We start from the raw sequence: 27560 nt of genomic DNA on the forward strand, positions 1-27560 counted from the left end.
AAGAAAGCCTGATACTGTCCTACTTGGTGCTGTGTTTCCTTTTCAATATCTAAGTACACTGGTTCACAAAACAGTGCATTTATATCTTATAAGTCTGATGTTTAGGAAAGAGAATACCTAGTGGGCTTCCAGCATAAAATAAGTTGCTAAAAAATATTAACTGAACAAATGCATGACTTTGGAAACATATATCTACAATTATGTAATTATTGGATGGTATTAACTAAATTTTAATATATATACTTTTTTTGAAATCAACAAGTGTCTACAGAGGCTACTTTGTAGTTTATAACAGTACCTCCCCCATTTTGAAATAATTCCCTCATTATGAACAAGTTTATGTAGTCACAAAATACAGGGCAGATTTTACATATGATATACATAGATATCTAGTGTGGCATTCTTTCAATTGCCTAAGGCCACTGTTCTGCTTACCAATATATGACATTGGCTTCAATAATGGGACATATGAGAAGTCGTATATATCAGGGGAAATCAGAACTAATACTTAAGGAAACCTGTGCTATGAATAATTAAATTATAAACTTTCCGAATTGATAGAAAAGTATCATTTCTTTTGGCCTCTCTGAAAATATATAAATGATTTTTTTCTGTTGTTTTTTTTGGCTATTTGAGGATCTCAAGCCTTAAGGAGAGAAACTATGCTTTATCTCTTTTATACCCAGTTTCCAATACACTGCTACGCATAGAGAGACGCAACAAACATAACTAAGCTATATGATCCTAGAGAATCATAATAACAGCTAACTTTGTATGGGAGTAGGGGAGAAATGTTGAGCTATGTCAAATGAGAGATTATAGAATTTAGAAGCATTGTTACCTTAGAAAACCACGGTAATACAGCAGGCCAGAGAAAGTATGGGAAGGAAGTCATACAGAATCTATCAAAACCTTTCAGAGGATTATCAAATCTGTGAGGGCAGGAAAATAGTCCTCATCCCCCCATTCCCATCCCAAACCCCTCCCCACATTTACCCCAACCCCTCTGTTGTCCGTGACCACTGGTTAGGCTTTATATGCATGCATACAAGTCCTTTGGTTGATCTCTCCCCCTTTCCCCACCCTCCCCTACCTTCCATCTGAGATTTGACAGAGGAATTAATTCTTAAAATATCAATAGTTTCTGATTCTGATCTTAGGCTTTGAATTTCAACCAGATTTACTTTTCAATATTCCTAGTTTGACTATAGACCCTCCAACTGAACTTTTGTATAATCCAAGAAAAACAGGGAATAGGAATTTTTTTTTGAGAATTCTCAGAAAAAGATTGATTAAATGTTCCTTCCTAAATCAGGGCTCATATGACATTTGATACATTATAAATAGCATGTCACTAGAGATGCTATCTTTAGTGAAAAACAAAAACAAAAACCCGATTGTCAAACCCTTCCATAAAGATCATATGGAATTTTAGCAGGAATAGGCTAGCCATCCTATCCCAATTTGCTGAATTCTTTCCCACAAAGAGGTGGCCTACATCACAGCAGCAGACTGGGCACAATTCATTGTCCTAATAGACTAAGTACTGCGTTTGCACAGCTGAATATCTATAGCTATCCCTCAACATTCTTTGCAATGTGTGGAAAGGCCATTGTTTCATTCTAATAAATGGAAGGGATTATTTATATGTAATTTCTACTTTCTTCTATTTATAACATAGGTGTCAGAAACACTTTTATCTGAAAGTCCCATTCTCCCCCACCTCCTTTTTTACCTCATTCCCTGTTGACATGACTGCAACCACTGGAAACTTATTAACTTCAACCTCTGTGACACCTACAGTTGCCAGAAGACCAATCTCTGAGGGGCCCATGTGCGTTCCTTTGGCCAACACGCATTCCCCTCTTTTAATGTCATGGCCGATGGGTCTGAAAGTCAAAGCAGAACCATAAGCATGATGAGTAAGAATAATATTTTCAACTCAGAGGGAAACTTTAGTGTTAGAGAAGAAGGACACTTTAGGGAGAAAAATGTTAACAGATGAGGCAGGAGTAGAATAATGAAATGAAGAGATTCTAAAAACTGCATGTTTCTTAAATTAAAAATATTAAATCATAAAACAGAAGACAAAAATAGAATTTATATCTATTATTGCTAACCAGGAATATGTTATTTCACATTTGAAAATTACTTTATAAATTGCCTTGTACCACATTTCTGTCAAAAATGCCAATTGCAAACTTTGATATAAGGCAATAAATTATATGGAGTTAATGATAAAAAGCCTATAGCTTGTTAGTTTTGTGTTAAGGAGAAAAACGCTAATAAGACTATAGTCAAGGAAATAATTTCTATTTGAGTCACTTAGGTTGGTCCAGTTATGTGTTCACATAGGTAAGTCCATTCACCTTGGCCTCTTGACATAAGGATGGGAGAAGCATAGCTTTGCCAAAAGGAGATTTGACAAATGGTGTTAATGAAATCAGGGTAAATATATTTCAATGTAACAAAGATCATTTAAAGTTTGTGCCCTCCTTATGGTAGAACAGTGGTCTCATCTTTGCTTTTGATTATTTCGTTTGCCTCTACTATCTTCATGAAAATGTAGGCAGAGCAGACATGGACTGCAGAGTTCAGAAAATTCATTTCCTACTTGTTAAAAAACCTGAAAGCTGATGGTTGACTGAACTGTGGATTTATGAAAACCATTCTTTCCTGAGTTCATGAACATGCAGAAAAAAAAGTTGGCTACACATTTTATATGTTTTGAACTTACCTGATATCTTGTCCTGGCCGAGCTTGCACCAGAATTCGTACTTCAAGTTCTTCAGTGCCCTGTAATAAGAGGAAGTAGTGCAATTTCAAACAGAACAATCTAACAGAATTTCTGATTAATGGAATTCAGCTACACCAGATAGGCCCAAAATATATACAAATACAGAGAAACAAAAAAACATTTGCTAAACACTTTGAACATGATAAAATTCTACCATAGGTTCCTGCAAAATTAGGTTTGATGCCAAGGAATATATAAAATATTTTTACACTTAAAAAAACCTATCAAAATACTGATCTTACTTTGTAAGTAGCATTCTCAAGGAAAAATAATTTTATATATATATTATTTATATGTAATGTTTGTATGGAAAATAATATAATAAATAATAATATAAGAATAAGCTGCTTTGCATATTCACAACTGTAAACCTACTTTTGCCCCACTTTGTATATATATTTGGCTACCCTAGTAGCCAAATGAATGTGTAAAGAGATAACTTGTATCTTCTGTACCCATGCATCATGGGTTCGATACTATATCAAGGTTCCCAAATATCTGCAGAAATTTCAGTGAAGGACTTATAGTTTGCCTGGTAGTAAATTTCTATAAATGAATAGTTGATCATCAATTTTACATTTATGGGCTGTGAAAAATATTGTGAGACTGGAACTGTGTTTTGTCATCTGGCAGAGTCTATGGAGGCATGTGTTCTGCATTTTAGTGTTCTGTTGGCTTCCCTGATGCCAATAAATCTGCTGGACAGTTTTAAATCAAGCAATGTGATCTGTATGCCAAGAGTTGAATCTTATAGGCATAACATGTGAAAAGATTAAAAAAAAATCCCAGATCAAGAAAAGAGGCGGTCTCTCAGCATGGCCAAATTTTACTATATGCCAGACCAGGAGAATATTATTATTTTTAACTTCAGCTTTTAAAATATAAGCTACCTTAAACTTCTTCACAAAACAAGTAAGATAGGCAGTCATTAAGATCTCATTTGAAACTATTCTTTTATTAGTGACTGATCCTCTGGCTGTAATAATTGCCACTAGTTTCAGTGACATGAAGACATGCTTAAACCACAAAAGGTACTAGGGTTCTTTATTTCAGGCAATAGAGGGGGAACTGGTATCAATTTAATATTTCCAGGCTATTAATTGGTGGTACAGATTTTTCTGAAAGATAGATAGTAGAGCTGAGTGTTATTTGGTTCAAATGTTTGGCTTAGTGTAATATTTCAGAACTTGCCTAAGTGTTCTTTGTTAACTTTTCTCTATTAAGTCTCCCTTCACATTTTATCAGAAGCTAGTATCAGTTAACAAACTTCTTAGCCAGAAGGTATGTCAACAATTGATACCTCTGCTCTTTTATATTGAGGTAGTTTCTTTCCTAGTTTACATATATTTCTTGAATCAATGTGGTTCAAACTATGCTATAATCACAGTAATAATCATAAAATGTCTCCTATTAACAGATTTTTAAACCTAAGCTGGCAATTCATTATTTAGTTTAGACTCATACACTACACTGTAAGATCCTAAAATAACCAAAACACACTGAGTAATTCTCATAAACATTGTAGAAAATGAATATGACTTAAAATACTGCTACAGAAATGTAATGATTAGACCTGGTGATAACAACATACATCATCAGACTCCCTGATAAGTTCGGTATCTTCTACTTGTACTACAGCATCAGCACCGCAGGGGATTGGAGCACCTGTTGTAACCCGCATGACTTGTCCAGGCATTACTGTCTGAGTTGGCTGGAAACACAAGCATGTAAGAAAGAGCTGATTTACTTCACTGCTGTTAAATAAAAGCAACATTTTCTTGTAGGAGATGTAACATTTTTAGAAACAAACCATAAAAGGAAAACCATACAGTCTTACTCATTTTGGGCCAGTGTAATATAAGCTACTCACAAACAGGCCTACTCCAAGAGGCTTTAACTTGATTTATGGTAATGACCATTTGATGTCTTTTGTGGTACCCTGTTTTACTATTGAAGAACTGCCACTTGCACATGCCATTATTTTCTCTCACTCAAATAACGTGAAATTTCTTAATATATGTAAAGTGCTTTCAGAATCTTTAAGAAAAAAAATGCTATGCAAAATGATTTTATGCATGACAATTATGAAAAACCAGTACATTAGTCACTTACTGATATTTGAGAAAAGTCATAACTTAAAACTAAACTTTTTGGTTAAATATAAGCAAGTCAGAAAAATCATTTAAATTATTCCACTTGAAAATCTTTCTACCAAATGTAATTAAGTAATTTTAAAATGATTGTAGTGCCTGTAATAATTTGTATGAAACACTATATCTGAGATTTTCATTGTCTGAACTCTCATAGGAATGGTATAAGAGATTGAGTACTTCTCCTAGCTTAGGAAAAAGCATACTTCTATAAGATCCAACTGATAAGTTTGAGCTGGTCTCAAATGAGTAACTTGTCATTGACCATGATAAAGGGCAGAATTGGGAGGAAAAATGCTTCAGATTTTCTCTAAGATAAAATTCTGAGATAATATTTATTCCTCAATAAAAATCTTTTCAGCTTGGCCAGTGTCATTCAGTGGTTGAGTGTCTACCTTTGAACCAGGAGGTCATGGCTTAATCCCCAGAAGTGGGAGCATGCAGGAGGCAGCCAAGCGATGATTCTCTCTCATCATTGATCTCCCTCTCCCCTCCTCTCTCTGAAATCAATAAAAACATATTTTAAAATAAGTATTTCTCCAAAGATATCTGCATCGTAAGTATTTATTAAAATCTTAGGTCATGTGCTCACTTCGGCAGTACATATACTAAAATTTTAGGTCTCAATGTGAATATATTTAACACTACTATACTGTACACTTAAAAATGATTAAAATGGTACTTGTTATGTATTTTTAACAGATTAAAACCATTTTAGGGAATAGCTAAGGATACATACCTCTCCACTGGGTATATATATGGAGTAAAACTGAAAATTTATTTATTAGAACAGCTTTAAAAGGCTTCTTTCAATATTATCACTACAAACAATCCCACTAATAGATAATATTGTTGAATCCTCAATCTATGTTTGGTACAGTGTTAAGTGCATTATTACATTCAATTTATATAGTAACCTAAGCTCAACAAAGAGAGGAATTTGTCATATTTTTCTGTTGGCCTCTCCAGATCACATCATCATACCATCTAGTGCTGTGACCCAGAAGGCTGACCTCTAATGGACTATTTCAACCAAGTTTCCATCACTGGATTCTAGTTAGGTAAAGCCAATGGTAGGGGTCTACACAAGAGAGAGGGCAGAAGAGAGAGAAAAAAAGCTGGGTTTATATATCCTTTGCTCTTTCCCTGCTGGGCTGCATTTTGGTGAAGGCTAGGTCATCTCTACTACTGACAGGTGACCCTGAGCCATAGCTATGAATCTCCCCAGTCAACTCTTTCCCCTAGCTCCTTCAGACATAGGGATGGTAATAGAATTTCACTGTTATCCCCCGGATGCTTCACATTTCTTCATTAGTTTCTCTTAACCCTATCTATATCTTGGAGATAGTCCCTACATTAATCTTCTTAATCACCTCTTTCCAGACATATTTATTGCTCTACCATTCCAAAGCCTAGAAAGTGTCTGGCACAAATAAATTTCCAGAATGAATAAATGAACATGAATAATCTCACTATTACAACTACATGAAGTATGCAATCCTTTATGGATTACAACTCCAGTGTTCTCCCTCCTTTTCTCACAGTTATTGGAGAAAGTGATTCTTGGGATTATACTGTGTATCCCCTTATTCTGCTATTGAAAATACATTCCAGGCTCATTCAGAATTGTTATATTTTAATGTAATCTTATGCTAAGGTAATGCATAGGATTTAAAATGAAAAGTTTAGAGCCCATTACATTAAATTTTCTTCCTTAATTTTCAACCCCAGATACTACTACTACTTATTATCTGGAACATCTCAGTAATTTTTTTTAATGACATGCATTGAAGATCTGACATAATATACATTTTTTAGTAGAGATGCTAATGCCAAAAAAGTCTTCTGAGACTGCGGAACAAAGACATTTAATATAGTCCTTCAATTGCTGAAAGTGCTTTTTTGGCTAAGGCAAAAAGTAAATCCTAAAGTGAGTTTCAGACCAGTAGCTGAAGGGTGCTAGCCTGGAGCCCAATGCACCATATTCTGTAAGTATACTTTAAGTTTTATTGTGGTTATATCTACAATTTTGTCTACTTCTTGGCTTAAACCAACACTTAAATGTTTTTGGCGCAGTCAGTGCTGCTCAGCGGTTGAATAAGGACCTATGCACCAGGAGGTCACAGTTCTATTCCTGGTCAGGGCACATGCCTGGGTTGTGAGCTTGATCCTCAGTTTGGGGGCATCCAGGAGGCAACCCATCATTGATGTTTCTATCCCTTTCTCCCTCTCCCTTCCTCTCTGAAATAAATAAAAATATACTATATATTTATAAAAAAAGAAGAGTTTTTGTGTGATTGTTAAACAAACAATTTGGCTCCTCTCTAGGACTAGTTGTTCTAAATGGTAGATGAAAGATCACTACCAACTTACTTATATTACATCCAATGTAAAAGAAATTATTGGATACATAAAACATTTATAATCTACTTAGAGTGGACATATAAACTACAATTGAATTGAGTCAAATGAAAAATTCTAGCAATATGTAAAGTACTTCTTTTTGATTGTTAAGACTAGTTCTTTTAAAATTTTTATTGATATACCTTATATACTTTATATAAAATAAAAACAGTTTAAATCTTAATTTTTCTTAATGGAGGTATTGAGTTGGATTTTTTGAGCTTCGTCTAATAATAGCATTGTATAATTAAATAGTATTTTCTTTGAAAGTGTCCAGTGCTAATCACTAGGACCAAATCATAAGTTATTTTGGTATAGCAAGAAACCATTTTGTAAATCAGTTTCAGTGTATGCAATGGTACCCTGATGCTCACATGTATGTACTTTCAATAAGTGAGCAACTTGTTCATCTATATGATATGTAAGTTATAAATAATATCGTAGGTAATGTGCAAAAAACCCACCCATTTTCTTGTATAGTTTTGATATTTTATCCCATAAAATTTTATAAGAACTTACAAGCTATGAACTTTTAAGTTTTATAATTTTTCTTTGTGCTCCTAGTTCTCTAGTACAACTGGTGTCTTAATTAGCAACTAAAATTTAAGAAGTCCACAAAGTCCTTAACAATCTGCTACCTATCCTTATGTATATTGTGACTACTACAAACTATTTGCAGTTCCCTGAGCATTCCGTGTAATTTTTAAAACACTTCTGGACAGTAGTTCAATTCATAAACACTGATATTTATTCAGGAAGAATCATCCAATCAAGGGCTGGAAAATGTTTGTGGGCATGTCTCTGAGACATGCCAACAAGACCATGCCATATATTAATAGATGCAGATTCTTACAGTAAGAAAGAATTGGCTCTTCTAATGGGAACTCTCCTCTAATCTCTTTGATAACCAGTCTAATCCCTTTCTAAGATTTCCCCTACAGTGATGGTTGAAACTTAGAATTAGATCCTGAAAGTGCATGAAACTGAACTCTTTAGGGCTTGTCAGGCCTATGAATCTACCTGTTCACCGGCTTGGGATTCCCCAATGATGAAACGATCTCCTGGGCCATCAGCAGCTGTGAGATGAACAGAACCAAGAACAAACATCAGAATGGACCTATAGCAAGGAATAAAAACCTACTATTGGAATTCTAAAATTTGACTCAAATGATCAGATAGGCTTCAGGAAAGTGTCTAGATGAGACAATGGCTTTACTCCTGGTTTGGTATCCCAAACTCACAAATACTAATTGAAGTGTTCCTAATTTGTGCTCTTTCTTGGTGTCATTTGAGATGGTCTTCCTCTTGCTTGATAATTTCCAAACATGTGCTTTTAAAATAGGAAGGTTTTCCCCCCTATCTTCCTAAATAATATTATGGGTATTTGTGATGTGTGTGTGTGCCACTCATGGATATCACTATACATTTCTCCATTTTCTATAAAATTTTTAAACTATTTAATGTCATTTAAAAAAAATTTACCACTCAGTTTGATCTTAGATTAACCCAGTGAAGTAGGAAGAACCTAACATTCTTTTCTCCTTTTGACATTTGAAGGAAATGAATTACAGAATAAAGGAATTTAGGTAGAAAAGGTTAAGTACATTGAACAAGTTCTGGATTGTGGTAGAGCTAGGATTAAAATCCAGTCTCTTTAATTTCTAATACAGTGTGTGTGTGTGTGTGTGTGTTTGTGTGTGTGTTTTATAATGGGTTAATGTATATTATTCTGAATCAGAATGCATAGGCAACGCTGCATCACATTTTTTCCATTGATTATTTTTAAATTGGAAGAAACCTTTTCATTATTGAGATTGAAAAAACCGCCTTACTCATTTTTTTCTGAATATAGTAATGTCTGGATAAGGTATTCCTATAAATAAATATATTCAAAAGGGTTTTCTTCACATATGATGTGATTTCAGACCAATACTACTGGTAAGGCAATATCTACCTAATGAGTTTTATGATCAGGACCATTAGTTCTGTGTTATCTGCATACAGCTAAGGTATGGGACACATATACAGAAAAGATAACACTTTATATATTATTTTAATTACATTTGCAATCATGCTGGTAAATAATAAAAGTATTTTCTTTATTCTTTATTTTAAAAAGGAGATATGAAATTCATTATTTCTCTATAACATTGTATTATTTATTTATTTATTTATTTATTTATTTATTTACTAAAGGCTTGTAAACAATGCTGTTATAATGAGTCACTTTTGGCACAGACTTTGACCTATTGTGGAGGGAAATAAGAATTGACATTGGGTATCTTCTACGGGAAAGATATTGTATCTCGTGCTTCATAAACATTATCTTAGTTAACAAACTCTTGATTTGTGTTTGTTTTTAATCTTAGAGTATTTTCAGTGTTCACTTGTAAAAAGGAGAATAGTTTTCCTGTAATGCTATTCCTACTATGCTGTTTTCCTGGGTTCTTCTTTCTTTAAAAAACTTTCTTTGAAGTGAAAAATTTAAACAAACATAGAAGTACTTGCTTCAACAATTATCAACATTTTACCCATCTTGTTTTATCTATTCCCTCACTTATTTTTGGCAGAATTTTAAAGTAAACCATTATTTTCTTACTGTTGAAAATTAAAAAGTTAATTAGCTTTCAGAATTCTGCACTAACTGCATCTCACATGTGAATACATTTATTTTTAATTATATTTCTAGTGAAGATATTTCCAGCTTACCATCTCCCAGTAGCAACATAGATATTTTCTCTTTTTACTTCTTTGTGGGAAGGAAAATTAGCATGGCTTTAAAGAAAACAAAGCTGAATCTGAATCCTGGTTCTGCCTATTATTAGCCTCAGGACTTCCAGCAAATTACTAAACTTTTCTCTAGCCTTCACAGTTTTCTTGTTGATAAAAATGGGGATAATAATTTAAAATTACTAATTCTTTTTAAAGCTTTTCATTCCTTTCACTCATTCACTAAATTTCTAAGTGTCCTGAGGTAAAGAGTAAAATCAGACATTGTTTCAATTCTAGTGAAGTACCAGTCTGTTGTAATGTTTTTTAAACTCTGGATCAAAAATGGAGGTGGGCTCTAAAAACAACCCATAAACAATGTTTTTTCCCCTTCAAATTAAAAAGAATATAAAATATATTTCATCACATATATTAAGGATAAATACTGTTTCAGGAAACTTATTTTTATATGTGTGCATATATATATATAAATATATATATTTGTAGATATTGTATATGTTATATATGTGTGTATATCATTGGCTTGTAATGTATATTGTATTTAATGTCTTTTTATTACTTTTTAAAAACAGACTTTATTTTTAAGAACAGTTTTAGGTTTGTAGCAAAATTGCACAGAAGAGTTCAAAGTTCCCATATCCCCCTTTGCTCCTGTCCATAGTTTCTCCTATCATCAATATCTTGTATTAGTGAGTTATATCTGTCAAAATGAATGAATTAATATTAACACATTATTAGTAATTTAAGTCCAAAGGTTACATTAAGATTCACTCTGTGTTATATAGTTCTGTGAGTTTTGAGAAATGCAGTGTCTTGTATCCACCATAACACTAAGGTAGAGAATAAATGCATGTCTTCCTATGAGTGTGGTTAAAATAAAACTCTTCAAGCCACTGATGTAATAGATATTAACCAACCAAACTCTTCAAGCCACTGATGTAATAGATATTAACCAATCATATTAATGAATATATAAATACAAATTAAGAAAATCACTTTTTATGACAGTACACAATAAAAGTACTGTAACAACACTAGAGGGTCAAGGAAAGTTATCCTAATAAAAGGATTTTTTATTTGAATATGAAGGATGAATAAGGCTAAGTAGGCAAAAGGTAGGAGGAGTGTGTGTGTGTATGAAAGAGAGATAGAGATAGAGATGAGAGAGGGGAGGGGGTGGGGAAGTGGAAATACTCCATCTAAAGTTCTTCACCTAGAGAGCAGTATGTGTAAAGGTTAATGTCCTCGGGTTAATGTCCTCCTTATATCTTACCCTTTAGCCACTCTCAAATTCTAGTACTGTAGCTCCTAAGGATGACTCATATTTCAGCTCCACAGCATAAGTTACTTCCATTGCTGGGAGTGTCCTTTCTTTATCCCTGCCTTTGATGAAAGACTTCTTAGCTTTTAGACTCAGTTCAAATGTCATTTTCTTTAAGAAGTCATATCTAATTCCCAATACTTAGGAGTCACCTACTTTCTCTTTTGTTTCTCCAGAAGTAATTAACTGAAATAACTCTAATATGGCTTCCTAATGTATTTGCAATTATTTGCTTATTTGTTTCAGGGGATCCCTAGAAATTGCTGCATAATAGGTATTCTATGAACATTAGAAAATGTTCACTATGTAAAGTATTCAAAATGTCCAATAAATAAGAATAAATTAATAATCTACTTAGAAAGATGCATGAATGAATGAATGAATATTTTTTTCAACACATAATGCTGCATTTTGAACGTCTTTCATTTTCTTCTAGGCATACTGTCTTCAAAATGTGTGTCAACATTCACCATCTTTAAATATTTAGAAAGATTATTCTGATTAATTTTATATAACTTAGATTATATTGTTATTCAGTCAAGGTTATGACTACCTCATCAATGATGCTCAATAAGTACTTGTTAAAAGAATAAAGAAATGAATTTGGCATTTCTATAATACTTAGGTGAAAAGTTTGTAAACTGACTTGTATGTATTACTATTATGTTTTGTAAATCTTTTAAAATACTTTAAAATTAGCTCTGTAGAAACAGGGATCACTTCCTTCATTTCTTTTTTGCAACGCTCTGCTCTTCAATCTTCCTCCTGTCTCCTGTTCCCCCACACATGCAAATGCACACACACTTAAAATGCTTACATCAATGTTTTACACAAATGCTCTAAATAAATGTTACTGAATAATGAGTGACTTGAGATCATCTGGGGCAAGTCTGGTATAGATTGTCCGGGAGGCCAAATTCTGAAAGAGCCCTTAAGTGATTCTAAGCAGCAAGATCCTTTGTGATTAGAAACTGTGAGTTAACTGGGGAGAGAATACGTGGTCACTTAAACTATGTTCTCCACCTTGCCCTGGGAAACAGGCCTCTATACTGCTGGCTAAGGAAGGCTCAGTTAACCAACATTATAGAAGGCTCTTTGAATCAAGAGGAGTCTTTTTAAAAATTATATTTCCCTTATAATAGTGCTTCTCAGACCTTAATGAGCATATAAATCACCTGGCAATCTTGTCAAAATACAGATTCTGATTCAGTGGGTCCGGGATAGGACCTGAGGTTCTACACTTCTACAATAAAAAAGCTGTTGTGGATGCTGTTGGTTCATGGACTATTCTTGTTGAGGAGCGGACAAGATTGAACTGAATATAGACACATTCAGACTAAGAGAAAACTTAAGGAATAAAAAAAAGTCAGTGAACTACAGAAGTTCTGATTTTTATAACCAATCTATCTAATTGCTGGTATTTATTGAAAAATATTTATTAAAGAGAAAGTAAAAGAAAAGTTGCCATTTTCAAGATGAATTCTACAAGCCTGGGTGTGAGGGGGTTGAAGTGGAGGAATGGTGGTATATGAACCTAAAATCTGAAAAAAAATTAAGCCACAGTATGCCATTAGAAAAGATGGATTCCAAGGATTTATGTAAAGGCTTAGGATCTCCCCCCACCAATCCTAACATTTCAGTTAATAAACTTTCTTTTCTGTTTCATAATTGTTGAATTAAATTATAAGGATGTGATAAAAGCAATATAAACCCAATCCTAACAGCAAATGCATTATATAAGTAATTCATTACACTTAATGCTAGATCCTGAAGCTTTTTGTTAATGTCCAGATTTTTTTTTAGTCTTGTTTACCTGTTTATGTAAAGATTTCTGATATCATTTTATTATACATAAAATTAATACTATTAGATAACTGTTCATTGTGGCAATGTATAGAAAATAGTGTTCCCCAAGTCATTTACTATAAAATTATTACTTATTTTCATTTCCCAGCCATATGTGAACTCTCTTTGAGCCTCCTGAAACACTTTATTCATTTATTTCCAATAATAAAGAGTCTCATCATTTCCATGTTAGGACTGAATAAAAAACACTGCAAAGATCACAAACCTTTCAGAGATCCTAAGAAATATCTTCAACAGAGGAACAAGGCAGAGGAATTTACTTACTTTGCTAATGGAATGACAATAAGACCAGAATGATAAACAACAGGGCAATAGTATTTATGAACATAGTAAATTTAAGATTATAGAAAGAGCTGGGGTGGGCGAAACAGAAGGTGACAAGACTAGCACAACAGGATTAATACTTGCTGCAATTATATTGAGGTTAGTTGTTTGGAATTTTAAATCTGTTGCCTTTTGTTATGGAAAGCAGGGAGCTAGGGAGTAGAACAGATGAATGAGAAGGCATTTTATATCATTTACAATTATCTTCCAGAAGAAAAACAGCCATTTTGTTTTTAGTATTGAGAAAAGAGATATTCCTTAATACAGTATTAACTAAAATTAATTATTCCAAATTATCTCTCTGCTTACATGAGTAATACTCCCATATCATAATAAGAGTACAGTGGAGGCAGTAGGCTGTCAAATGGGTTGGGGAACCAGCTGTGGTCAAAAAGGTTTTGAATGGGCAAAATAAAAACCCTGGGACATGGCTTTCATGAAAGACTAAGAATTAGCTCTAAATCAAAAAAATTACACTGATAAATCACAAATGAAATAAAGGTTATACTGAATTTTAGTAAACAATTTAACCTACTGTGAGGAAGTGCAACAATAATAATAGTGGTTGGACAGTGAGAAAACAGGAATTTTTATTTTTATTTTTATTTTATTTATTTATTTTTTAATATATTTTATTGATTTTTTTACAGAGAGGAAAGGAGAGAGACAGAGAGCTAGAAACGTCGATGAGAGAGAAACATCGACTGGCTGCCTCTTGCACAACCCCCACCAGGGATGTGCCCGCAACCAACATACATGCCTTTGACCGGAATCGAACCTGGGACCTTTCAGTCCTTAGACCGATGCTCTACCACTGAGCCAAACCGGTTTCGGCGAAAACAGGAATTTTTAAACGTTCTTTTTGATTTTCTATAATTTCCATGAGCAAATATTTCATTCAGAAAGTAAAACAAAAACAACAAAATCCTTTTAAAATCTACTTTACCCAAATGGCAAAGATTTATTTTAATATATCCTTCCAGAATTGTTTACATCATGTCGTTCCCAAAATAATTACTGGTTTGTTCATAATTTTTCCTTTTTATAAATAATCCCAAAACAAGCTCTGAAGGGATAAGCCTTTCATATTGAACATTTTCAAGAAAACTGAACCTGGAATTCTGAGACATTTTCCCCTTTATTAACATCTAAGAAGAAACTGTAAGAAGATGGTCTAGTTTCTTTTTTTTTTCTTTCCCTTGTTCAATTTTCCCAGCACCATTTATTGAACAGACTATCTTTACCCCATTGTATGTTCTTATTTCCTTTGTCAAATATTAATTGACTATATAGGCATGGGTCTATTTCTGGGTTCTCTATTCTGTTCCATTGATCTATATGTCTGTTTTTATACCAGTACCATGCTCTTTTGATTACCATGGCCTTATAGTATAGTTTGATATCAGGTAGTGTGATACTTCCAACTTTGTCCTTCTTTCTTAATATTGCTGAAGCTATTTGGGATTTTTGTGGTTCCATATACATTTGTTTTTCTCAAGACAGGATAGATGGACCTGGGGAGTATTATGATTAGTGAATTAAGTCAGTTAGAGAAAGACAAATACCATATGATTTCACTTATATGTGGAATCTAAAGAAAAAAATAAATGAACAAACAACATTTGATGCAGAGAGTAGGCTGTTGGCTGGCAGAGGGGAAGAGTGTTGGGAGACTGGGAGAAAGAGGTAAAAAGATTAAGAAGTATAAATTGGTAGTTACAAAACAGTCATAGGGATATAAAGTAAAGCATAAGGAATATAGTCAATAACATTATGATAACTTATGTATGGTGCCAGTCTGATAATGAAAATATCGAGGATAACACTAGATAAAGTATATGATTGTCTAAACATTAAGCTGTAAACCTGAAATCAATAAAAAATAATATTGAAGTAAACTGTAATTAAAAAAAAAAATTGTGAGACAATGAGCACCTACCCACATCTCTCCAGGAGGGTGTGAATGCATTAAAATGACTGACTTAATTAGCATGAAGGGAGAAATAACTTCAAAAATATGAAGAATATGATTCTAATTGATAATATGCTTTCATTTTATTTTACCTTTCAAATTTACTCTCTCCTGAATACAGCTTTAGGCTTATAAGGTCACAGCTCTTCCTATTATTTAAATCATCATTACTTGACTCCTGCCTTCCTTACATTCTAATCTATCTTATTTTTTAAAAGTTGTTCCTATTTCTTATTTCCTTAGTCATTTTTTACTGTCTTGATTCTTTCAACCCACATACCTTAAAGCAAGTGATCCTCCAACTGGTTTGGAGTTTTATGCCACATGCTTCTGAAGGATACTGGCTAATGCTTAGTGATCCAGAGCAAGTTAGCAATCTCTTTACACCTAGAGGGTTAGCAATGCTCACAGGTGCCACTGGTTATTACTGGAAGGCCTAAGGCAAAGGCAGAGGAGAAGAAAAAAGGGAGAATAACGGGAGTGGGGAGGAAAGAATGGCAGTAAAGGAAGGCAGGGTGGAGAGAAGAGGGGACACGAAGTAGAGTGGTAAAGAACCACAACAATAACTTCAAGGATATTCTTTACCAAGACAATGACTAGGGGATGGTATTGTTACACAGAAAAGACTAAGACCATGTCTTTTTGTTTACTGATGACTATAAGTATGATGTTGATAAATATATATATATATATTCACCAACCATTCCCAATTTGAGATTTAACTATATCCACAATGTTATGTTATGTGTTAATTCTCTGTTAAATGGTCTATATATTAGAGAACTATCAATACTTCACAGGAAAGAAATAATATGAAAAAACTGCATGATATATAACCTATTGAAACTTTTATATGGTGAGATGATGACATTTTAGATGTGTTTTTTCCTCTGTGTAAAGTAATTAAAATACCATTACTTCAAAACAAAAAAAGGAAAAATAACATATTGAATGGTAACTTTACATAAAAATTTCTTTGATAGATTCTATAGCAGAACGGCTCTTTTTATGGCTCATGTGGGCAAACTGCTCTTTATGGTAACTTGAAAAGCTAAGAGCAATAGCTTCTTTTTATTAAGCTGCTACATCTCATGTAAAAATCACAAAACAACATTCTGTTTGAGAATAATTCTGCCTCAAATAATTTATTTTCTCACTTTCTCCTACTTCATATTACAAAGCATGTAAAAATAGACTTTCTTGTCCCTTTGATATTTCATTTGTTGTAGTTGTTTTTTCTATTCTGGAAATAAGAACTGTTTGTGATTTAATAGTAATACTGTATGGCTATTAATTATAAGTCCAAACAAAATTTATATCTTAGATTGGGAATAAGAAACAAAAAGAGCCAATGAGGCTATCAGAAGGTTAAAACAATTTTATTTCTGGACAATATGCATTATATAATAAACTCTGTAAAAGGAATTAATTGGGAAAAATTTGGTAGGGGTTTATTATTTATGTTTTTAGAAATACTATAATTTAGTGAGATCAAGCAGAATGAGGTGCATACAAGATAGTGTTCCTGAGAAAGTATATACTAGTAGGAATTAATCCCTTCACCATTTAATTTACATAGAATATGAGATTAACAATTTAGATAAATGTTATACTTTCTTCAGAGATTGTATAAGTAAATATGTTTATCATAATAACAGTAGTGATAATAATAGTTACTATTATTAAAAACAATTATTGAGTGCTCTTTTTGGTGCCAGGAACTTTACTAAGCATTTTTATAGTCTCATTTAATCCTCACAACAACCTGTTGGGTAAGAACAGTTATAATTATCACCATTTTACAGATGAGAAATTGAGGCCCAAAAAGTTTAGGTAATTTGCTCAAAATTATATCAATTGACCTGGTACTAGAACCCAGATCACTCTTACTGTGCTCAAAGCTCATACCCTTAACCACTTACTGTACTGCTTCCAACATAAAAAGATACTTTTAAGAGATGGTGATGGAACATGGAGATTAACTAATATATTTCATTACAAAAAATAGAAAATTATTTTAATAGTTAGATAGAGTAAAAAGAAAATAATGACAAAAATCAGGTAAGAAACTCCATAAATTATCATTAAAAAAGGAATTGGCCTTCTTAACAGCTTTAATAAATTGGGAAATGTTTTTAGACATTTCTTCAATGACATAAGTCTTGAGTTAATAACTAATAATAGTTTCCAACCAATTCAATTACATTTTCGTTTCGGGTTCTTAGATTGGACTTTGGGCAGGCAAATACTATTTCATATTTGCTTTTAAGTTTTATGTAATCTCAGGAAAGACCAAAGGTGTGAGCTGCTGGTATCATCTGGAATTGAAATATGGTATCTTCCGGGGAATTTGAGGTTTCTCTCATTCCTGCTTTTTATGAAGCCTTTATTGATGTTAGAGTTTAAAGCAAGAGAAAAGATCACCCCACTTTATCCCTATGTTGGGAATCTGCTCTTCTTTCTTGTACCATTAGCTGTTTTCAATTAGAAAACATGCAAAAAACATCCAAACAAAGTAAGACTGTCTGCTATCTTGTTTGTGCAAGACTAAAAGAATAAACTATAATACATTGTTTTTTTTTTATATCAATCTCTACATATAATTATAAATAATACTTTTTAAGTAACTATAGTAATTTTACTAAAAAGCTTTACACAAGGTTGTGTCAGAAAATAGATAGATGTAGGTTACTTTTGTTATATGTGAATAAAATTATTTTGACAACCAAAGGGGAAACAGATTTAACAGTTGTTGGGTGCCCAGGATAAGCCAAAAATGTGAAAAAACACACAGTGTGAGTTATGATGATACTCAAGAAAGCCAACATATTTACCTCGAACAGCATAGCCATCTTTTACTGATGCTGGAAAGGGGGGTAGGTTATCTTTTGCATATACATCTTGAGCAAGGACTCGACCCATTCCATCTGAAAGGGGAGAAAAAAAGCAAAATATGGTTGCTGAGATTAATTTTAAACAGGCAGTCACAGACAAGATGAGCATATGTGCTTGTCTGACAAGGCTTGTACATCAGTCAGACCTGATTTCTAACCCACAGAATAGGAGACAGAAAGAAGAGGTGCATCCTAGCATCTGAAATGAAAGATTAGATTCAATCCATTAATAGTAATGCTTGCAGAGATTATTTGAATATGAGTAGCTACAAAATCATCAAAGATGTGTTTAAGTTGACATGTCATTAATCCTTTGACAGCCCAAACATGACTTTAAAAAGCCAATTCTTAAACATTTTTGTATCCATTGACCCAGTAATTTCATCTCTAGAAATCTGTTAAGAAAATGAATAAATCTTTTTTTCTATGTCCAAGAGTTTTTCCTCTTTTTTTTTGTTCAATTTCTCCACTATAGCTGTCAGCCCCTCTCCTGTCAGCCTGCTGGTCTGCTGTCAGCCTGCTGGTCTGTCTCTATTTTGCTAGTTAGTTCATTTTGTTTATTAAATTCCATATATATGTAAAATCACATGGTACTTGTTGTTTTTTGACTGGCTTATTTTACAAATCTCGATGCACATACTTATTTCAGAGTTGCTTACATTACTGAGAAATAGAAAGAAATCAAAAGTCCAATAACATATAAATTTAAATATACATGATGTAGCCTTAGATAAAACATTATGCAGGCTAAACTGATATTTATGAAGAAGATTCACTGACAAAGGAAAACTCATATATCAATAGTTAAAAACATGCAGAATTGCACATGTAGTTATACGCTTATGTATCAATAGAAAAATATGGGAAAGGCATACATGAAAAATAAAGCATCTGCTAGAATTACATATGATTTTTATTCCTTTTGCTATATAATTTTCTGAAAGTGTCCAAGTTTTCTACAATAAATACAAAATTTTTATAAAGTTTTTTTTTTCCTTATGAAAAGTAAAGAGCAGAGCTTCCTTACCATCCCATTCAAATTTTAGCCTTGATTTTGGCTTTATTAACCTAAAAAAAGTATGACTATAAGAAAAGGGCTAAGTAGAAAAAGCCAGTTACAAAAGATCACATATGATACCTTTATATAAAATGCCCAGAATAGGTAAATCTATAGAGATTGTGTAGACCATTGGTTACTTAGGGCTAAGGGGGGTATGAGGGGATAGGAGGAGGATGACAGATAAAGAGGGGAGGGATTGTTTTTGAGGTTATGAAAATGTTCCAAAATTGATTATAGTGGTGACTGTACATACCTGTGGATATACTAAAACACTGTATTGTATACTTTAAGTGGGTGAATTGTATGGTATATAAATGTATCTCCAAAAGCTGTTATTATTTTGAAGGGCAAGGATGAGATTGAAAAAAAAAGAAAGAATATTCCTCTGATTTCAACAAATAACTATATTATATATTTAGGCAAGTTAAGAAAAATTACACTTGTAGCACAGATATACTATCTGTCTTTACAGACCTTCTTGAAATATCATGGAAAGAAAAGTAAAACACCTCATTTTGAAAAATAGAATTGCTTCATATTTAGGCTATTAAAACTTATTAATATATATATATATATATATATATATATATATATATATATAACTGGCAAGATTTTTATTTTGGACTTGTACTAAATATAAGGTTGCTGTCTTTAAGGTAAATTAGATACCTACTGGATTAATTCTGCTTTTTAGAGTTGGTATTAAGTTAACCTATCAGCAGAGTTTCAATCTCTTCAAAGAGAAAGGTCTAAAAGCCTCTAGGCAAGAGATGGGATTTATAGAAAAATAGGTAATTGATTGGAAAATGGTAAAATCTCCCAGTTGCAGCAGATGCAAGAATTTTGAAGGAATAAATGTCAAATAAACAAGCACCTACTGTACCGTATATTTATATCTCCTAGTAGGGTTCAGGACTAAACAATGGGTAGCTCTTTAAAGCAGTCAATATTAGAATTATCTGGTTAATGTCTGACCAGATGATCTGTTTGGGAACTTGAAGAGTTTGTAGTAGTGCTGAAAATTACTTCATCACATGGGACAGTCTGTTTCTCTCTCTCTCTCTCTCTCTCTCTCTCTCTCTCTCTCTCTCTCTCTCTCTCTCTTTCTTTCTCCCTCTCTTTTAAAAATATATTTTATTGATTTTTTAGAGAGAAGAAGAGAGAGGGATAGTTAGAAACATTGATGAGAGAGAATCATTGATCAGCTGCCTCTTGCATACTTCCTATTGGGGATGTGCCTGCAACCAAGGTACATGCCCTTGACTAGAATCAAACCTGGGACCTTTCAGTCCACAGGCCCACGCTCTACCCACGGAGCCAAACTAGTTTCGGCTGGGACAGTCTCTCTTGCATACATACTACCCTGTTTCCCCGAAAATAAGACAGTGTCTTATATTAATTTTTGCTACCAAAGATACAGTAGGTCTTATTTTCAGGGGATGTCTTATTTTTCCATGAAGAAGAATATGGTACACATTTACTGTTAAATGAAAATAAAGGAAATTTATTACCTGTATACGGTACGGTAGTACGGTAGTTGTCAACACAAACCAGACAAACTGTGAATCCTACAGTATCAAGAATTCACTCATTTATTCAATGACAATCATATCATCATCTTCTGGAATATCATCATAACAATCCAATTCCTGAATTTCCTGGTGAATTTCTTGTGACTCCATTTCTTTCAGAATCAGTGGACCAAATCTCTCATGTTTAGCCTAGGGGGAGCCTTATTTTTAGGGGGATGCCTTATATTTCACTCAGAAGGAAACCTGTAAGTAGGTCTTATTTTCGGAGGATGTCTTATTTTCAGGAAAACACGGTAGTATAGGTACATAGATGTTAAAGCATCCCTTTTCTTTGCCCATAGGTGGAGCCCAAGTATTATGTTGAATAAACTTTGGGTATGTGTTTTGAAAAAGGGAGCCTCAGCCTTCTTCAAACTTGAATGGGAACCCGGCAGCAGTAACTTCTCAACTAGGAATTATGACTGTTTAAGGTTTCACATTTAGTAGAGAAACAACAGTGAGCAGTTGAAGCTGTGGAAGCCAAAAGTTTTACTAAAAGATATAATCTCAGGAAAACATGAGCGAAATTCCTTTTTCTCAGGTGTTCTTTTCCAATAGAGCCCTACTTAAAATAAGCAAAATATGATTTCCCCAATATATAATTAATACAACTAATATGTTCTCTTAGGAATAGCTGGTGTTGGGAATTTGTAGCTCTTCGCAGTTAGAAGATAGCCCTTTAGTTGTAGAAAGCTAGGCTGTGTGCCAAGAAGCAATACCCCACTTCCAGAGTCTGAAGAAAAAACGTTCATTGTGTTCTACTTTCCCCCTCACACTTACTCTCTAAGTTCTGTATAATAAAGAATGTCTTCATTTTATTGAAGATGAAAATAAATATGCATATTTCCAGATTCTGTGGTAATCAGAAATCTTAAAGGCAGGGCTTTGTATTACTGGGGATCCTGATCCATATATACAATTTAGTGTTCTGAAGAAGTTGGTAAGAAGGAAGGAGTGGAAAAGACTGGATGATGATTTATACTGCTTTGTGTTGTATGTTTACTTGTGCTGCAAGAAGACAGTGGCAGAGTGCTTGGTCAAAAGGTAGCTGCCTTTTATGTTGTCAGCAGGAAACTTCATGAGTCAGCTTCCCATAGGTAATAGTCATTATGTCTATTCTCTAGAGTCTTAGCTTTCTTATTATGGGATGACTGGTCCAAAAAATATCTTCGGAAAGAGCCTTTAGAAATTCAAATGGCTGACAATGGATACATATACAAGGAAAATCAAGATAGCTATTTATAAAGTTGAGTATGCTTTGTGTATTCTCTAAGAGGTAAAGCAAATATTTGTTGATTGGGCATTTACTCTGACCCAAAAAATAGTCTCTTCTTGCTATCTAAATTAAGATGTCAGGAGAACTGAGTGACTTTTGGATGTAAGGGAAAAGCATGTTAATTTCTCAAAGTCACTTGTCAAAATGATTCCACAGTTGTAAAGCTCCCTGTATAGTTATTTCTAAGAAGGCTTTGGAGAAGTCAAGGGAAAACTGAGTTCAGTGGTCCAGAAAATTGATTCTTTGTCCTCACTTTGGCTAACCAGAATACTATCAGTTTATATTTCAGGAATGCAGGGAGAATGTGGTAAATAACATAAGGTTGAAAACAAAGATACTATTCAAGATTTCCTAATATAAAACATGGATATAAGTCAGTTTTGTATTGGTTATAAATCCCTCAAAAATCTACTTATCCTATCTAATAAAAGAGTAATATACAAATTAACCACCATTCTGCTATGCCCACCAGCCATGCCCACCAGCCAATCAGAGAGCATATGCAAATTAACCCTAACCAAGATGGCTGCAGCCACAGAGAGCAGGAGGGAGGCTGGGTTTCCCTGGCAATGGAGGAAGCCAAGCTTTCCACACAACCTGGCTTGCCCAGGCCTCCACTAAAGCGTACAAAGTTTCAATTATAGAAAGTAAATAAATTCCAACAGAAATGGTGGCAGCCACAGAGCTGAAAGAGCAGGAGGCTAGGGTTGCCCCAGGCATGGAGGAAGCCAAGCTTCTGTAGCCCTGTCCGACCTAGACCTCCACTCTAGGCTACAAAGTTTCAATTGTAGAAGTTAAATAAATTCCAGATACCGGGGCCTCCATGGCCTGCAAACCACCACGGGCCCCTCACTCAGGCCACCCCATGTCCCAGGGGAACCCCCACCCTGATCTGGGACATCCTTCAGGGCAAACTAGCTGGCCCCCACCCATGCACCAGGCCTCTATCCTAATAAAAGAGTAATATGCAGATTGACATTCACTCCAATACACAAGATGGCTGCCCCCATGTGGTCAAAGATCCTGTGCCCATGTGGACACAAATGGCCACCACAAGATGGCCAGCAGGAAAGGGGAGTTGGGAGGGACCAGGCCTGCAAGGTTGGGCAGTTGTGGGTGATCAGGCAAGCAGGGGAGGGCAGTTGGGGGCTATCAACCCTTCAGGGGAGAGCAGTTAGGGGTGACCAGGCCAGCAGAGGATGGAAGTTGGGGGCAAACAGGCTGGCAGGGGAGCGGTTAGACATCAATCAGGCTGGCAGGGGTGTGGTTAGGGATGATTAGGCTGGCAGGCAAAAGTGGTTAGGGGCAATCAGGAAGGCAGGCAGTTGAGCAATTGGGAGTCAGCAGTCCTGGATTGTGAGAGTGATGTGCGACTGCTCTTTAGACCCGATCCAGGTGGGATATCTTGAGGGGTTCCAGATTGGAGAGGGTGCAGGCTGGGCTGAGGGACACCCCCTCTTCCCTGAATTTCATGCTCTGGGCCTCTAGTGTTACTATAAAATTTAAAAACTACCCTCATATCCAATCTATGTGAGGGGCTACTGAAAGATCTTTTTGACTTAACACCTATCCATTATGCTTACAAAAGTAGTTGAGAAGGCAGACTTGATACATATACTTACTCTGGCCAAATGACCATTGGTAGGAACAATATTAGTTAAGTCCAAAGATTAAGAGGAAGGTAAAACAGGTATAGAATTGGGTCATGACAACATTAACAAAAAAAAGTTTAATTATGAAATATAATATACTTATAGAAAGCTTCATGGTTATTTAAGAGACACTAAACATTTAATATGGTGAGCCTATCCAAATGTAATATAACTTATTCCCACATTTTTGACTGTGAATTTGAAAGACAACATTGGAACATTATAAGTCTAACTAATGTACAATATTATTATAGGCTTCACAAGTCTGTAAACTGAGAAAGATTAAATGATTTTGGGGTGAGTATCTTTTGGGTGAAAACAAGTACATTAATTAATCTCTAGTTACTCTAGAAGTCATGTTTATGGAATAATACCCCCCCAAAAAAGCCTAAGCTTTTGTGCATTTGTATTTTTCCATCTAGGGATGCTCATTATCTGCCAATGTAATGAGTAAGGGCAAGCATTACAGTTCTTACATCATAAAATAAAAATAAGCTTTGTGCAAGGTTAGAGAATTTGGATAAATACAAACATTATGATTATTAGAAATGATTAAGATGATTTAGAAATACAAAATGATGCAATGGAATTGGTAATGAATTAGTTCTAAGGCTGTATTGTGGTTTCATGATATAAATTTTATTCTTGAGTACTATAACTTATATCTGTGTTATATATTCATTTACATATATAAAATATTAAGCTTTAAAAGTAATAAGTGTATAAAAAGCATTTACCTTAATTGAAATGAAAGATATATATTTTTTGAAAAACATTAGTTTTTTAAAAATACCTAAAATGTTCCTGAGGTCACAGAAAATATTTCAGATGAAAATAAATGCTCACTCCTTGTGGGACTTAATGATGGAAACCTTTCCACACCACGGTCATATGAATAGGGTGTCACTGAAAAATGGATAGCACTTAAGTGGAAGGGATGCATTTGTTGGTCAGGATTTGGTAGAAACAAACAAAATGCTCTTTCTACAGTTTGAAGAATTTAAATAAAGTCTTCTTTATTGGTAGTTTCCCAATTATTGTCCTATAAACTACAATATACTCCACAGAAAAAATATTTTCTTACTATAATTTCTAAAATTTTAAACCACATGTTCTAGTATCCTAAAAATAATTCCTAACTTTCAACATTAATTGTTCTGTATTAGCATATTACTGACTATTAAAAAAAGGTGATATGTAATAAGTATTTTATAAAAAGAAAAAAAGATGAAATAAAGCTCTTAAGATGAGGTGCAAGAAGAAATAAATATCAAATGTAACAATTATAATATTGACTTTGAAGTAAATCAAAATAAGGAAATTAAGCAAAGCATTATAGTTTCAAGGTTACAATAGTATCACTGAATCATTCAATATTATTTACAAATGATAAGGTAAAATGTTAATAGAAGATTTTCTTTTTTAAACAAGTTAATCAAGGACATTAATATTCTGTAGAAAAGGAGTTTCTAGACAGAGAAAATAATATTTTTAACCAATTAAACAAATTTTGTTCCTCAAAAATGAAGTTAAAGTTTTAAAAATTGTTGCAAATCTATGCCATTCTTATATACATTCAAACACATTACAAATATTATTGCTGATTACATAAGAATCCTCGTGTCTCTGATTTTGCTCATATGCTTTTGTCTCATAATTAAATGGAAGAAAGATTTAAGTTTCCCTGCCACATACTTGATGGTATGGGGTGAGTAAATAGCCTGCCAGGAGTTGCAAAGACTTTACTTAAGAAAACAGTCAAAGAGGTAATTGCTGAAGCACTAGATGCTCTAGTGGGAAAGCTAATCAACAAAATCAATTTTATAAAAAGCTATTGCCCAGTTTTCATTCCTGGTAATTCTCTTGCTGGTGGTACTGGTGAATTCTTTACTGCCACTGAAATTTGTCTCTTTTCATTTGTACTAATTTCATTTGTACTATAGATTTTCTTCCCAATAGTTTGGAAAATCTTGCATATTTCCATAATTTTCATAGTTCTACCAATATAATTAAGAAAGACAGGAATTTCTAAAAATCTGAAATCCTTCTTTGATCATTGCAAGAATAAGGTGTTTTGATGCTATGCCTTGAAAAAATTTTCTATTTTCATTTTATTTTAACTGAAACCTTTTTTTCCATTGCTTATATTTTGAATCCTAACCTAATACTGCTAATAGAGATGATAATACCTCAAAATAGATACTGAATAAAAGGATTGCCAAGTAAACTATGCTAGATAAAATGTATATTTAAAATGTGAAAAAGTACTCCAAAAGAATGAAAAAATTAAGAATCACTAAGAATCATATTTAAAAATTATACTTTGTTTCAATCTGATATACTGGAAAATTACTTCCTCCTTACTTTAAAAAAATTAATATAGATTATTTTCTATCAAAATTATTTCAAGTGAGATACATTTAAAATAAGCTTTATTTTTAAAGAAAGAGAACACATTACATATAAGAAAACTTTTGATGTTATGAAGAGAAGGAAGTATGAAATAGGAAGATTAGTCTACTTGGTTGACACATGGGAAAATTAGTCAATATTACAGGTCTGATTCCTATGTGAGTTGATTTTAACCAATTATATAACTATAGAAATGACTCCCCCACACAAGGGGGCTTATTGAGTACTGTGATAATAGCATACATGTGGTAATCACCATATTGGGGAAAAAAGCACCTGAAAGCACATATACAGAGAACAGATTGTTAATATAATCACAATCTTGGACATTAAGAGCAGCATAATTGCCTAGAGGTTATGATTACACACACACACACACACACACACACACACACACACCATGAATATATAGAGGGAATTAATTGTTCATATTTGAGGAATGCAGGAAGAAGTATACAGGAAATGGTATAAATAAAATGATATGATATAAATACAATGATATAAATAAAAGGATATAATGAGATGTGCATATTTTAGAGGTATAATAAAGTTTATGGATTAAAGTCTAAAGAGATGAGACTACCAGAAAGAAAGTATGAGTGAGTTCAAGCAGTCACATTGAAAAATCTAAAGCCAGTGCCAGCCTAGACCAACATCCCAGGAGGTATTTGCATGCAAATGGGATCATCCTAGGTGAAATCTTACTAGACTGGAGTCAGTAAATTAGATAATAAAAACATATGCTTTCACTTGAAATATTTGAATAACTACCCAAATTCTTTGCTTCAATTTTGTAAAACTCAATCAGAAATAAGCTCAAAAGCTGTAAAAACTATTGTTTAGGCTACATTTTCTAATGGGATAGGGAGCACATGATCTAGGTAGGTAATGTAAACTTGACTACAACAAAATAATGCATAAGGATCCAGAGATTATTCATGTGGATAAACAAATGGAGCTGAGCAAAGGGATTCTAGCTTTGACGCTGTAATTTTTAGGTGCTTATCTCAGGTCTATGATCTCAGAATCCTCATGGAGAAGGGAAGGAGATCAATCATTTACTAAATTCAAAATATGGCAGCTTAGTGAAAACTAGATGATTTACATATATTATTTCCTCTAATAGTATCTC

General features: G+C 33.6%; 1 protein-coding gene across 18 annotated transcripts in view; it reads right to left on the reverse strand.

Moving 5' to 3' along the window:
• Positions 1-27560, reverse strand: part of GPHN (gephyrin) — a 349286-nt gene that overhangs the window by 51882 nt on the left and 269844 nt on the right. For all 18 annotated transcript variants that reach the window (XM_084866488.1, XM_084866485.1, XM_084866487.1 and 15 more), the window contains 5 exons: positions 18398-18490; positions 8371-8426; positions 4389-4508; positions 2738-2796; positions 1736-1889 (listed from right to left, as the gene is read on the reverse strand). In XM_084866488.1, coding sequence (XP_084722614.1) covers positions 1736-1889; positions 2738-2796; positions 4389-4508; positions 8371-8426; positions 18398-18490 — 482 coding nt within the window. The remainder of the gene's footprint in view (positions 1-1735; positions 1890-2737; positions 2797-4388; positions 4509-8370; positions 8427-18397; positions 18491-27560) is intronic.

The sequence above is a fragment of the Pipistrellus hanaki genome, assembly GCF_964339955.1.
Source record: "Pipistrellus hanaki genome assembly, chromosome: 1".
Taxonomy (NCBI): Eukaryota; Metazoa; Chordata; class Mammalia; order Chiroptera; family Vespertilionidae; genus Pipistrellus; species Pipistrellus hanaki.